This window comes from Grus americana, chromosome 3, assembly GCF_028858705.1.
Source record: "Grus americana isolate bGruAme1 chromosome 3, bGruAme1.mat, whole genome shotgun sequence".
Classification (NCBI taxonomy): Eukaryota; Metazoa; Chordata; class Aves; order Gruiformes; family Gruidae; genus Grus; species Grus americana.
Window position 1 is genome coordinate 76,145,761 of NC_072854.1, and position 14,432 is coordinate 76,160,192.

Consider the following 14,432-nt stretch of genomic DNA (forward strand, 5'->3'; position numbering starts at 1 on the left):
AACAGTAACCAATATACTACGGTATTTTATCAAAAAATGGTACACCTGAAAAACAGAACTTACCAGTTTCTTTAGCTGTCAACTCTTTGCCACTGTGGTTGTCAAAATAAATCTGCAGATTTCCCTGACATCAACTTTTTTTTTTTAATCCTATAGTGATGGTGAAAACATTTCTTGCTATGGTAAAAATACTTTTGATTACATATCTTACACAGAAATGTCTTTCAACATTCTGAGTTACAGGTAGCAAATAAAAAGAGCTGCTGGGGGTACTACTGTAGTTGAGATGACTGCATTAATTAAAATGCAGAATGTTATCCTGGACAGTTTTAAGGTTAGATATCTAGTGCAAATTGGATAGAAAGTAAAAACCAAAACAGGTTATGTCTGAAATAATGGCTAACATGTCTTAATATTCTTGATTTCCAGATATCCTAATATTGTAGTCTTTTAAACTCACAAGTGTGTTAGCTGGACTCCAATAACAGATATATTATATTTAGCAATGGTCAGTTCAGTGCCTCCACAGTTAGGCAGCACTTAAAGCAATACACGTTTGCTGCTACTCCCGCCTCTGTGATGAGTGGCACTGGCTGGCTCACTCGGGGTTTCCATTCGTGAGTTCTCCACAAAGGACAGGCCAGAAGCCACCTAAAATTCTCCCCTATGCAAGCCCGCAGCTGTATAGCTACGGTAGTAATTTCATGACTGTACAGATGGAAAGTGTAGTATCTAGCACACTAACTGAAGCTATAGGACTGTCCATGGGATTAGAAACACTGGAAACGTGCATGGTGTATTTCAAGAGATCTGGCTTCTTTTAGTGAGCTAGGAAGAATATCGATTACTCATGATCCAACACTAAAGTGCACAAAAACAATGCAAGTGTTTATAAATTATAAGATGTAGTAAAGTTTATGAGCTTAGAAGTAAAACATACCTTCAAAATACAGGATTCAAATATGTTCTGTGAATAATTAGTTGTGTCCGTGTCCCCCCCCCAGCTTTTAAATTTAAGTGCTGTTATGAACAAGATGATAAAGAGCATAAATTTGATGTTTACAATATAGTACCTCGATTTAGTTTTCTCTAATCGCTGGTAATTTTTTCCTTTCTATGCTTTCTTAGATTGCTTTTCTTTCCCTCCTTCTCAGAGTCTTCTGCCTTTCTCAGCAACATTGTAATAAAACTGGCACACATGAGACTTCATCTCCTACTAAAGAGTGTGAAATGAAACCAATTTCAACTTTGTTTTTAACGCACGGAGATTTCTCAGGAGCAAGCAGAACTACCACCCTCTCTAGACAGACGTACCTTTTCTTGTTGCTAGAATGCTCTCTTTTCTGGAGAAAAATCTACGTAGTAGTACATAAAGAAACAGCATGTACAGACATTACATACCCATGGAAATTATCTACTTATAAATACAATCTTCTAGGTGATTAATCTATGGCAATCTTGAACATTGATGTAATACATTCCACTATATATTGACTTACATCTTTTCCACGCATAACCGTGACTATTTGGTAGTTAGATCAGGTGAAGCCCAACACAGAGAGATCCATGCCTTCCCTAACTAGGAGTTAAACAAAATGCTTATTATTTTATTAAGCAGAATTTAGGCCCCTCCATCCTATCTATGTAACAGGATCCTACCACAGTAACTTATGGTATATGGAATACATACCTTACCAAGAAAACTGCCAGGTACAAGATTTAGGTCAAAGGTGGGAAATACTTTTTTCTTTCACTTAGCATTTTCTTTTCTCCCCAACTTAGTGACTGCATAATTAATACACAACCACAGGAACAGTGAGAACGCAGCTCTTCCTACTCCTACGTAAGTGGACAAATCACAAAGATCTTTCTTCTTCTGGCTCCTTTATTCCAACCTGAGGAATGGCCAGTTCTAACAGGAGTGATATCGAGGGTTACTACACCCTTCTTCATAGTTGTTGTACAGCTTGAAGTACCTGATGTATAAAAGATAGAGATCTGAATCCTTCCAGACTAAGGGGTGCTTAAAACATGTATCTTCTACTTCTTCAGCAATCACTTAGCATCAATAGTGGAGAAATTTAGGCATTATCTCTTCCAAGATTACACACTCAGAAATATCCCTTTCTAGACTATGAACACTATGTCTTCTGCTTATTACTTTGAGTGATGCACTACTATGGCTTCTGTTTGAAAAGTTACCTGCCAGTCTGGCTTAATGGCAAAGGAAATACGTTTTTGTCATCAGACACATCACAGAATTTCAATATAACTGGTTCTTGAAATTTTTAGTCTGGTTTTAGACCTTATTCTGTTCGTGTGTTAATCACCTTGAAGAGATGAATGAATTTCAGACATCCATCTGGTAGTGACCGCATCTGACTGCTCCGTTACAGTTACAGCAGCTACAATCTTGTACATCATGAACAATTCAATACTGAATCACAAACATGGTATTTTTTTTCCTTGAGTAACTGTAATGGGTAAGTGAAGAATTGCTTCTTTCCCTAAACAAGAGTAGTATAGTACAGTAGTATAGTAGATTAGTACCTTTCTATTATAGGCAGCATTGCAGAAGGATTTTGACATCCAGCTGTATATGCCTATGATTTGGTCAGAAACACTGGAAGCAACAGCTAACACTATCTAAAAGAGTATATTTCCCAGTAGTCATCAGCCTTCAGCTCTCCTATTTCCCAAGGTGCTATCAGCTATGAACATTATAGCAGTAATTGAATTTGCTTTTTATGATCATTGCCGGCCTTTACTGTAATAAACAGAGGCTGCTGCTGGCATTATCATAATTTTTCTTACTTCAAGATTAGATTAATGCAATAAAATTTCACCTCAAAAGAGAAGCTGTTGGAGAATACTACAGGTTACATGATACAAGAAGGGCTACCTAGATGAAAACATAAGAGTTAAAAGACAGGGACTCTGCTTGTGTCCAGACAGAAGTTAAGGTGTTGGGTAGTTACCTAAAGAACCTTACATGAGCACGAGACCTGGTTACCTTGAAACAAACCAACTTCTCCCCCTTACCCACAGGGCCAGTTTACCCAATCCTATGCCCCCCTCCCATTTCTTTCCCCATGGGAAAGTGGCAAAGTTCAGTACAGCGCAAGAGTATTTCTGGTGCCTCTGTAGATCAGGCTGTAGACACACCAGTCTTGATGGGAGCTGTACCTTCTCACAGTCTTTAACCAGAACTAATGCAAGTTTCATCTCCCAGCCACTCTGGATACACCCTTTCCTGGGACATGGAAGTGTGGGAAGGTAAAGGCAGAGAAAAGAACGTAAGATATGCTGAGAGGGGCTTTTAGGTAGCTTGTTTTTACTGTATACTTGGTGAAGAAAGATATAATCCTGATTTGTTTATTTAAAACTAATGGTGAGTTATCTACACGTTGTTTAAGCATTCAGCTTTTCCAAGGGCATTTTTCCAATGATTTAAATTCAGAGTCTTGAAGTATTTATGGAAAAAAATCAAGGATATGAATTTTTTTTTAAGTCATTTATGCCTAATTACATGTACAGCTTCTGCACATAGCTTTGCCTCAGTTTCTGTACTGTTCAGACTGAGAAAATAATTCAGATTAACACAGAGCAAACTAAAGCTTGAATTTTGCATCGCACTGCATGAATGATTCCTGAATGATGGTGCGCACCATCTTATTCTCCAGCAAATAAGTACAAAATAGCTTAGGGTAAGCTATATTGTTCCTATTGGTAGGTAAGACAACTGATAGCTATTGCACAACAACCTGTGCGGTATTTCTTACCTTATATTGTCTGCTCATATTCAAGCACTGGAAGCACTTTATGTGCAGGAAGCAATAATGAAGTGGTATGGGAACAGCTGCACCAAATCTGCTGAAAAAAAGTCTCCATATGCTATTTTTACTGTGAGAATCAGCAGTCCAGAACAATTATTCTAACATTATCCAAGTTCATCTAATTTTAAGATGAAAGCCTGCCGTTTGATGAATGCCCTTAATCAAATTGAAGGATTTGACAGCAAGTTTTCTCAGGGTTAAAAAGAGCCTTCATTCACTGGTTAAAAATTAGTAAATAAAGAGCTAAAAAACCACATCATCTTTCAGACTGATTTATGATAAATAAAAGGATGGCAATTTTGTTAACTATATAAGGTTGTGTTTTAGCTTGTCACAATTTTAAAATAAGGTTGGAAAAGAGCAAACACAACCTTGTTACTAAATAGAAACTGTATTGTTTCATCATCCATGGCCATACTGGGGTGTGCTTTGGGCATGCTATTGATGGACTAAGAATCTATTTAAAAAAATGGTTTGTAATATTGCCACTCTTCCTTTGATAACAAACATAAAAAATGTATATTCAGCAAGAAAATATTAAGTGATGGAAGCAATAAATCTGACTTATCTTACATAAGCCATTAATTCTTTACCTAATGTAAACAAAACCCTGAAATGAAATAAAAATTCTCATACCCAAATAATGAGTTCTGCATGTTTAAGTGAAAAATCCAATAAACACTACAAGGAATGCAACAATTCAAGGCATATTTACTACCATGAGAACTACATTTACTCTACATTTTTGTCAATGCACATCTTTCAGGAAAAGTAGAACAGCACTGCTTGACAATACTCAATAAAACTGCACATCTGTCAAGACATGTCTGTCGTTCTTGTTAGTTTTGGAAACATTGTTCACTGCGATTAACCTAATATTTAAAGTTTTTTCAAATACTGTGCAGTATGTATGAAAACACACTTGAATTTAGCAGAACTTCAAGTAGTATTTTTCAGCGAACTAAACGAAGCATGAAGCGATATTTATCTAGCTTTACAACATAAGCTCTACCAAGCTATGAAAATTGCATCAAAGCTTTCTGACGGCCTCCTAAATAATAAAAATCAAATAAGAACACCAAGTAGCTGCGTGGGGAAGGAGGAATACGTACAAGCAACCGCGTCGCGCTGCTTTGCCTCTGCGGTTACAGTGGATGGAGCACGTTAATTTTGACTCTGGCTGCCGGATACTGCTGCTCCCATCACGTCTCCCATCCAAGCCCGTCAAACAAGCCATGGCTGATGCCAAAACACGGCGCTGCCCTGTAAACAAAAAAGGGCGTCTAACTGCTTGCCGGCCGAGGCTCGGACTGGAACGCACCGCCGCGACCGGGACCCGGAGGACGGCCCAGGCTGCCGCGGGGCGCCGAGGCGCGGCGCCAGCCGCAGGCGGGGGCCGCCGTCATTGCTCCAGGGTCGGGCGTGCGGAGGAAAGGCCGCTGAGCCGCCACCGCCTACATCTCTCCTCGGGCAACGGCAGCAAGCCCCCGGCCCGCTCCGGGCCCCTCTGAGGCCGAAGGTGGCCGTTAAACCGGTCCCGTAGCACGCGGGCTCACGCCGCCTCGCCAACAGACGGGACGAGGACGAAGAGGAAAGCAGCTCCCGCCACCCCCGCTTCTCCTCGCCCTCCTGCGGGGCCGGTTACAGCTCCCGGCCGCAGAGCCCTCCCGGCCCCGGCACCTCGCCCCCGCGGCCACTTTACCGATTAGAAATTGCTCCTCGCGCCGCACCGCCACGCGCACCGCCCACCTCCCGCGGGCGCATGCGCGGCGAACCGCCACCGCCCCCCGCTCGGTTCTTCCCCCTCAGCCGCGCGAGACCGTCGCCACGCGAGGCAGCGACGGCGTTGTAAAGGGCGGGCGCACGCGCGCCTCTGTGGGGCTCTCCCCGCCCCCGAGGGCGCACGTGACCCGGCCCCGCCCCCTCCGCGCGGAATAGGTGAAGCAACGCGACTTTGTTTAGAAGAGTTCTGTGCGCGCGCGTGTTGCTGCGGGGCGGGGGGAGGCGCGCAGGAATTGCACGCGACGCTGCGCGCGCCTGCGCCGCCTGCCCACGCGCAGTCGCTCGGAGGGGGCGTGGCCGGGAGGGAAACCCCCTTCGGCCCGGCGGCGCCCCCTCCTCCTTCCCCTCGCCTCGCCCCGCCGCCGCCCCGGGCCCCCGGAGCGGAAAGGGAGCGACAGCTGGCTCCGCCAAGCGGCGCTGCCGCCGGCGCCGGCCGCCGAGTAACGGCCGCCCCGCCCCTGGGCCCGCCCCCCGGCATGTCCCCGCCCCCGCCGGCCCTGCCCCCTCCCCTCCTCCTGCCGCCGCCGCTGCTGCTGCTGCCAGCGCAGCCTGAACTGAAGCGAACTCCAGAGCGAACTGAGGAGAAGTGAGGAGGTGGCGGCGGGGCTGAGACTTACCAGCCACAGGCAGCAGCGGCGGCGGGAGGGCGGGCGGGCGGGAGGCGGAGAGGAGAACACGCCAGGCGCAGCGCGGCGGCAACAACAGCGGCGGCGGCAACAGCGGAGAGACACCGGCGGCGGCTCCTCGGAAGCGGCAGCCGCGCCAGCAGCGCCCGCCCGCCCCGCTCGCCCCCTCCCTCCCCCGCCGCGGAGACAGGGGGCAGCGCCGAGAGGAGAAGCCGGGCTCAGCTTGTGTGCGCGCGGGAGGAGGAGGAGGAGGAGGGGGGGGGGACACACACCGAGGACTGCGCCGGCCGAGGGCGCACGGAGCAGGGAAGCGGCGGCAGCACCGAGAGGCGGCGGCGGCGGGTCCTTGTGCCCGGAGAGGAGGGCGCAGCCCGCACGGGGGTTTCTACCGAGTTTCCTCTTTTTTTCGGTCCCTCGGACTCGGCGGCGGGTCTGCGTTTGTCTCCGGATTTGAATCCTCCTCCTTCTCCTCCTTCCTCGGGGAAGCTCCCCTCCCCGCCCCCTCCCCTCCCCCACCGCCTCCCTGCCTGCCCGGATCCAGCCGGGCGCCCCGTGCCGCGGTCGCGTTGCTCGGCGGAGCTGCTGCGGGCGCTCGCCGTCTCTGCGCGGGCTTGGAATATGGTTGGGGAAATGGAAACCAAGGAGAAGCCGAAGCCAAGCCCCGATTACCTGATGCAACTGATGAACGACAAGAAGCTAATGAGCAGCCTTCCCAACTTCTGCGGGATCTTCAACCACCTCGAGAGGCTGCTGGACGAAGGTAAAAGCGCTCGCCTGGGCGCCCCCTCCCCCGCTCTGCCGCCCTGCCCTGCCTCCCCCCCTTCCCCGGGCCTCCGCGCCGCTCCCGGGATCCCGCTCGGCCCCCGGCCCCAGCCCTGGCCGGGCGGCGGGGGGAGCCCGGGGCCTGTTTCGCTCTCACCGCTCTTCTCCGCACGCTCTCGGCCCCCGGCTGGAGAGCCGAAAACAAAGGGGAAGTGTGGGCTCTCCCCGCCCTGGCTGCTGCCGTGTGGTGCCGGGGGACTCGGTGAGCGAGTGGGAGGGGGAAGAGGCAGCCCTCGCCGCACAGGTCCCCGCTCTCCCCTGGGTGTTTCCCCCCTCCATTATTTTTTTCTTTTTCCCTTCTCCGCACCGTCCCCGAAAACCGGGGAAAGGGTAACCACGGCACGGAGGGGAGGGAGCGAGGAGAGGAGCTCAGGAATGTGCTCTGGGGGAAGGCAGGGAGGAGGGGGAAGGCTGGCTGGCGGCACGGCGCGGCGCTCCCCTCCCGCGGCGGCGGGGAGAGGGGTCCGGTGCGGCGCCCTTCGGGGAGCGCTCCTCGGCCCGGCCGGAGGGCCCCGAGCGGGGGGGCAGGGTTGGGAGGGTGTTTGGTTTCGAGATTTGGCTGTTCTGGAAGCTGCTTGAACTTGAATGACTAAGACGGAGGGGGCTGAGCTCTTTCTTAGCTCCAGCACTACCCCACCCCAAACTGGCCACAAACTAATTATAATTTTCCTATATTGTAAGGGAAGCGAACAAATTCTTCTTTCAGCTATCCTTACCTTTTAAAGAAAATAACTTGAAAGACTCCTACGTGTTACTTTAGTGAAGGGAAAAAAATACTAACAAGAAATTACGAAATTGCCTCCTCTACTCCAGCCAAACGTCCACTGCCGCCCCAAGCCCCGCACCCCGCTCCTGCCTCAGAGGGGCGAGGGGCCGCTGCTGTGTTTGACACCGCTCCCCGCTTTCTTTTTTTCCCTAAATAGCTCTTTTTAAGGTTGCGTTTTTACAAATAAATAATCGCATTTTGGAAAGGGGGGGAAAAAAGTATATGCTGGGATCTTCATGCGTCCCATACGTCTTCCCACTACAGTAGCAGACCCGCTGTGTTAAAAATAAGGCGATACACTTGTTCTTAGTATTTTAAATTCGCTTTATGCTTGGGTTCAAAGGTTTGCTTTTCTTGTTAAAAGCATTTCCTTTCTTACCACCTTAAACCTAGGCTTTCTGGAGAGTTAGAGACATGTTTGTTTAATCGTATTTGGTAGCTTTGTAGAATATGATAAAACCGTAAATTATTTATACAGTTTCAACTTGTTGGGATTCTTGGCATGAAATACTGAATTTCAAGATTTCGAGTTAGGATTCTTGTTTGCGGACGTATTCCTCCTGCTAAAAGAAGTTTTGGGAAGTTGTTGACCTCGGAAGATGAAAGAGCTGGTTATATTTGGTAGAACAACTCCCCGCCCTCTCCCAAGACTGTAAAAATGAGATAGTGACTGTAGTACAACAAAAAATAGCATATCGAGAAAATGCTACCCTCTCAAATAAATGATAGAGGAGTAAAAAAAAAAAAAACCCAGTGAAGAATACTGAAAGACTGTGGGAAGCGATATAATGGGAGATTCTATTTTTATTTTCAAGACTCTTGGTGAAGTTTGAATTTATATTGGAGAAAATACAGATGTGAAAAGTAAAAGTATTTAAAACTTAAATTCTTGGTCACCTCCTCAGAATAGTTAAATTTACAATAAACATCAAGAAGAAACTTGACTGAGAAGACTCCTTTTTAGCACAAATGAGCCTTCCAGAGGCTTGATGTTGGATTTTTAAATTCCTGAATCTCTTCAACTTAATGTATTTGGCCAGAGGAGGCCCAAAACTTTTTTTTTGTCAGAGAACAAAAGAAAGAAAAACATTTCCCCATATGAAAAGGACACTGAAAAAGGAATGTCTGAAATCCTTACATCTTTTGATATATTTTTAAATACTGAAGGCTCACGAAATTTGTGAAGTATTGGAGTTCCAAAATGAGGGCTACTGGAGACTCTTGCTGAAAAAGTTTAAGGATTGTGTTGGAGCTATTCTTCACACTCTTCTTTAAAAGAAAAATAAATAAAATGCAATCTGTGTTTCTAAATAGTCTCAGGAAGAAGTCTGCTATCCCTTTAAGCTTTTCTGCTTTTCCTGTTTACGTTGGCAATTGGGTGGAAGTACTGTGGAGGCAGAAAACTTTTTGGAATGTTGAAAAAAATGCTCATGCAAATCTAGTAAATTGCTTCAAGACTTCAGAATTTGAACACTAAGGGGCGCCAGTTATTTTTTTTCTGAGGCGTGAGACTGGCCTCTGAACACCATTTCTGACTGCTTCTGAGTAGTGAAATTAACAAATCTAGTTGAAGAGACCAAAGAATGACAAAATACTTGTGGATTTGTGCAGGTATCTATTTGCATGGACTAACGTATATCTTATGCTTATACGTGGTGTTCTATAGGTGGAATAGTCAATAGCGATGAACAGTCAAGAAGTTGGAACAACTGTTGTTCTGTAAAACATCTATCCTGGTGACCAAAGGGGCACCGTGTTAAATACCTTGAACTATATGTTTATACTGACATCCTCCAGAAGGGTTCTGTAGTTTGCTAGAAAGATCTACAAGATTTAGAACACTTACTTAGAAGAATAATATTTAATAGTTTCATCAGTTGTTTCATGGCACCTTTGAGAATACCAAATATTAGGGGCCAGGTGTGTGTATATATAGATTTTTTATATATATATGCACACACACATATATATAAAAATAAAGTTACAGTGTTCACATTCCCTCTTTGCACCCTCTCCCTTGCAATTTGGTTTGCTTGTTCTAGTTTATTGTTTTGTGCTTTAGGTAGGTGTTTTTTGTTATGTTTTGGGTTTTTGGGTTTTTTAGTTACTATACAACCATTTTCCTGAAGGTTTTGTTTATGCCCGAGAACAATAATATTACCATCAGGCTTTGTCTTTTATTTTGTACAAGTCAAATTGAAGAAATAAAGTCACAGCCCTAAGAGTTCAAAGAAAGAAAAGATGGGATTGCTTTCTCTACTGGAATGCTAAGGTTTATTTATTTACTTACTTAAGGTTTATTTATTTACTTACTTATTTTTACATGCTAGTATTTAAAAACAAAACTCAAATAGGCTTGTGTTGCGATTACTTCTTGTAATTGTATGCAACGAGAGATAGAAATGGACCTGTTGGTTTAGATGAAGTACAGTGCATCTGGTTAGGTTTCAGAATGTGCTTTTTTGGCCCGTTTCTGTGCTGTGTGTGTTACCCAAAACACGTTTTTGTTTCTGAGCTTTATCCTAGTGTTTGATCTTTGAAAATTGTAGTGCTTAACTTAGTAGATGGTCTCTGCCTTACAGCATTTGGTTTTGAAGATGGGCTTGAACGTGAGAGGTATATGGAGGAAACTTTTTTTTAAAAAAGAACTACTTTATAATAAAATACGAAAGTCACAGTTCTGTTTGGGTTACAGATATTTTTGCATATGTGTGCTTTCAACTTCTTACGTGTAAATAAGGCTTTTGTGGATTAACAAGGATGTTTAAAGTGCACATCATAATAACTAGGAAGCTGGATTGTTTTTATCAGACTAGTGCAAACCTGTGGGAAGAGAGGGCTCTTCCTGAATGTGGAATAGGCTGTATTTCCTGTAATTGTTTGCACCATCAAATGTGACCTGATTTTTTTGCGCTTCAGCTTCTCAGATACTAACTTTTATGATTTTAACCTAGACTGTTTTTTTCTGACAACTTGTGTATTTTAATGGTCCCCTTTGTGGAAAATTAATAAAGTTCTACCTTTTTTTCTTGTACTTCTTTTAAAAAAAAAATTAGACATTTCAATTGCATTTGCAATTGCACTCTGACCTACTGAAATTAATGAGGTACTTTTGGTTTTATTCTTTCAGCAGATTGTTAACAAATATGCCTGAACTATTATCTGAGATCTGAGTAGGATATTTTTTATATTTGCATTTTGTTTTCTTGAACCTGTAAGTGGTCAGAATGTTGTACTTGATCAGAATGCACACAGATCAAACCTGTGGTCTGAACTTTTTTGAAAAGATACTGATGCAGACTTTATCAGGAATTCATTTTTCCTCTGTAAACTGTACCTCAAACATTTCTGCCTTCCTGTCGAACTTGTGTTGAAGGTGACTTAAAATGTGTCTACTATTAAATATAAATTAAGCCATGCATCTAGCTTTTGGAGATAAATGTAATTTCATGTCAAATAGGCTGCATCTTTCTGACTAGCAGTTATAACAAAGCTAACTGTAAAAACATCTAGGTAGGGGTTAAGGAGCATGATTTTTTTCTTGAATATTGCGCGCTCTGTTTACTGTGCTCACTGAGAAAAGTGCGTGTGAGCTTTCAGAGCCCAGTGCCCAAAACTGCAGGTTTCATGTCAGTCTCATTGTCTTAACCAAAATGTCTGCGTGAGTTAGGACTGAAGAACTGTGTTCTGGTGTTGTAAATAAGTTCTCCCTGAGAACTTATCTGGTTACTTTTGTACCTGACCTTATTGTTTGTGATTATGTAAATGTAGCTTGTGCTTTTGCTGACTTGTCAGATTTGATGAAGGGGCATTGGCCACATTAGCATGTCTGTTTTTCAGTTGTATCAGATCTTGCAATAAAACCCCATTATTTCACTACAAACCATGCCTCTTAATGCAAAGTTAGAGAAGAATATTCTTTAGGATAAAGGCCTTATAATGGATTTTTGCCCAGAGAATCTCAGACTAATTTTTAAACTTTGAATTTTAATGTTTTAACATTAAAATTGTACCAAACAGCATGCAACAAGAGCATTAAATATTATTTGTGCTTTTTTGAATAGTGCTTTTTTGAATCTGATTCTTTAATTATCTGTAAATCTTAAGATAATGGTCAGAGGAAGTTTTCTGATTTATGATTGTCTCATAACGAGGTTGTAAAGCTTTTAGAACATGTGTGTTCAAAAACTTCATAAGGCTTATTCTGAGGTGTGGGGGGTTTTTTTGTTGTTATTCCTTGGCAGCCTCTTATAACTTCAAAACAAAAGCTCCATTGCACTAGAGAAAAGTTTATTTTTTTTTTTAGCTTGGAGAAAAATATTCACACACACCCCACCTCCCCACCCCGTGCAACAGTTCAGTTCTTTTGAAAAACAGTTATTTTTGGAGCTGTATCTTCAACATTTATAGGATTGCAGTCACCTGGCTTGTAACTTAAAAATACAGGTGTTGTTTTGACTGATGAAAGTTTTAAGTTAGTAAAGGAATTATTTTAAGCTCATGTTTTGAAAGCAGTTTGTTCATTGTTGCTTACCAAAATAATGCCAAATCAGGAATGGGATACTTAAGTGATTTGAGTTGTGTAGACTTTGGTAGAAAAGCAAGTACATTTGAATTGTCTTTAATTACTGTCTGTAACCTTAAAATGCTCTCCTTTTTGGGGAATGCATACTGATGCAGATATCCTGTTAATCGGGTGTATTATTAGATGCTGATCTGGTATATATTCCGTGGCTGACAGGATAGGCCTGTGTTAACGTTAATTACCAGACCATCCTGACAGCTCAGGCTGATTGAAGTACAGCAGGAATCTGCGATGCAGACCCCGTGGTTTATGTTCAACTGCTTATATGGAATGTTGAGGGGTGGGAGGGGGGGAGACAGGGAAAATACCTTGCCAGGGAAGCTGTGAAGTAATGAAATGCCCTCACTCACTGACCCTTGTCTTTATTGAAACATAATTCACAACTTCTCATTCGGGCTATGTGACTTTTTCTGTATTGATTTTAATCAAAATGCACGTTATGAAAATCTTCTGGTGATTTTGACATTTTATTGAAATTTAATAACCCTGTGCTAAGAAAACTAGTAGGAGCAGTAAAACTGCCAATGTGTTTTACCTTATTATGCTCGATGCAATTGGTTAGGTCAGTAGAAGCACCGTGTAAGATACGTCTGTGGCTTTGCAGCAGGAGGATCTAGGTCTGTGATGCACATTGGAGCTGTTTGAATCCTGAAACAAATGATGGGTGTAATGTTTATATTCTGAATTAGATCCCTTTCCTTTGATGAGACGGAGTTGTGTTACTGAAAGTTAAGTGATAATACATTTCTACTTTTGACTTGAGAAAATATCCCGTGTTACCTTGCACAGTGCAGTTAAAGTAATTTCCGGGTTTGAGTTTCTTTTGGTTGTTTTTCTTGGAAGCACTTAACAGAAGTGGAGTTAGCTTTTTAATAGCAGAACTCAGATTTTTGAGACAATTTATGCTTGAATGAGCAAAGCAACCATGACAGCTTTAGAGAGAAATAATATTCAGCTTCATTAGCAGAGCTGCTCCTCCACGGTGTTAGAAACATGCGTCTGTTGCAGGCTAGTTGGGTGTCTGAGAACAGCAGCAACAAGATGGTGCAAGTTGAAGTGCTTCTATTCAAGCAGTTGTGTTACTAAACTTCTGTTGTCTGGGTACGGTACTAGAAGTTGCAGCTTTTTTGATATTCTGCATTTATTTTAGCAGGTGTTAGTGCTTGGAATGAGTGTGGTAACACTAACAGGTTTTTTAAATTTTATTCGCATGGTTTAAAATACCAAGTAAAAATTGAAAAAATGTTTTCAAATACTTTTCATTTGAGAATGGATTTTTATATTTGGTGTCAAAATGGTAAACTTTGCTTCTCAGTTCATTGAAAAAAAAATCATTCTCGAAGAGAAATGGCAATAGATGGCTACTAATGGGTTTTCTTTTAGCGTTTTTGGTGGTGTATAGTTGATTGAATAGCATGCTGGCAGTCAATTTTTTTAATCAGTTTTAAAAATACTTTTGACGTTTTGCAACTGCACCTGTACTGCACTCCATACAGTAGTGGGTTAGAGAAGATTTTCTGTGTTTCCAGCACATAGTGTACCAGAGCAATATTTGGATACTTTGTAGCTTCATTGCAATGCTCCAGGAAGTGCGTGGGCAGGAAGGTCCTCAGGATACTAGTTTTTAAAGGGGATAAACCATGAAGCAATTTGTGTGTTAACCGACTGACATCTGAGCATATTAATAGTGGGGCAGTTTGGATTTGAAAAGGAAAAAAATCCCAGCATGACAAACAATTAAAATCTTGTTACTTTGCTGGAAAGTTACGTAGACGTAGTTCTGAGGGGTAATGCATCAGAATTGCAGCTGATGTCAGAGCAGAGGCAGGGGAAGATAATACAGTATTTATACTCTTATCTGGTGGATCAGTTTCTGGCTTAAAAAGTCAGGTGATATTCTGGACTGGTCAGGACTTTTTTGAGTTTGTTTTTGTGTGGTGCTGGCTTTCTTTTCAGACAGATCAGAGCTGTGATCGAACTCGCCATACGTGATCTCAGAGTAGTTGTGTTGGCAC

General features: G+C 43.2%; 1 protein-coding gene across 13 annotated transcripts in view; it reads left to right on the forward strand.

The window, feature by feature from the left end:
• The first annotated feature begins 5,831 nt into the window (after positions 1 to 5,831).
• QKI (QKI, KH domain containing RNA binding) overlaps positions 5,832 to 14,432 on the forward strand; it is a 170,086-nt gene continuing 161,485 nt past the window's right edge. For 10 of the 13 annotated variants that reach the window (XR_008576701.1, XM_054822729.1, XM_054822731.1 and 7 more), the window contains exon 1: positions 6,211 to 7,004. Coding sequence is in view for 12 of the 13 variants with exons in the window: in XM_054822729.1 (XP_054678704.1) it covers positions 6,863 to 7,004 (142 nt within the window). In the remaining variant the exon portion in view is untranslated. Of the gene's footprint in view, positions 7,005 to 14,432 lie in introns of all 13 variants that reach the window. The other 3 variants (XM_054822740.1, XM_054822732.1, XM_054822736.1) reach the window with 3 other exon arrangements.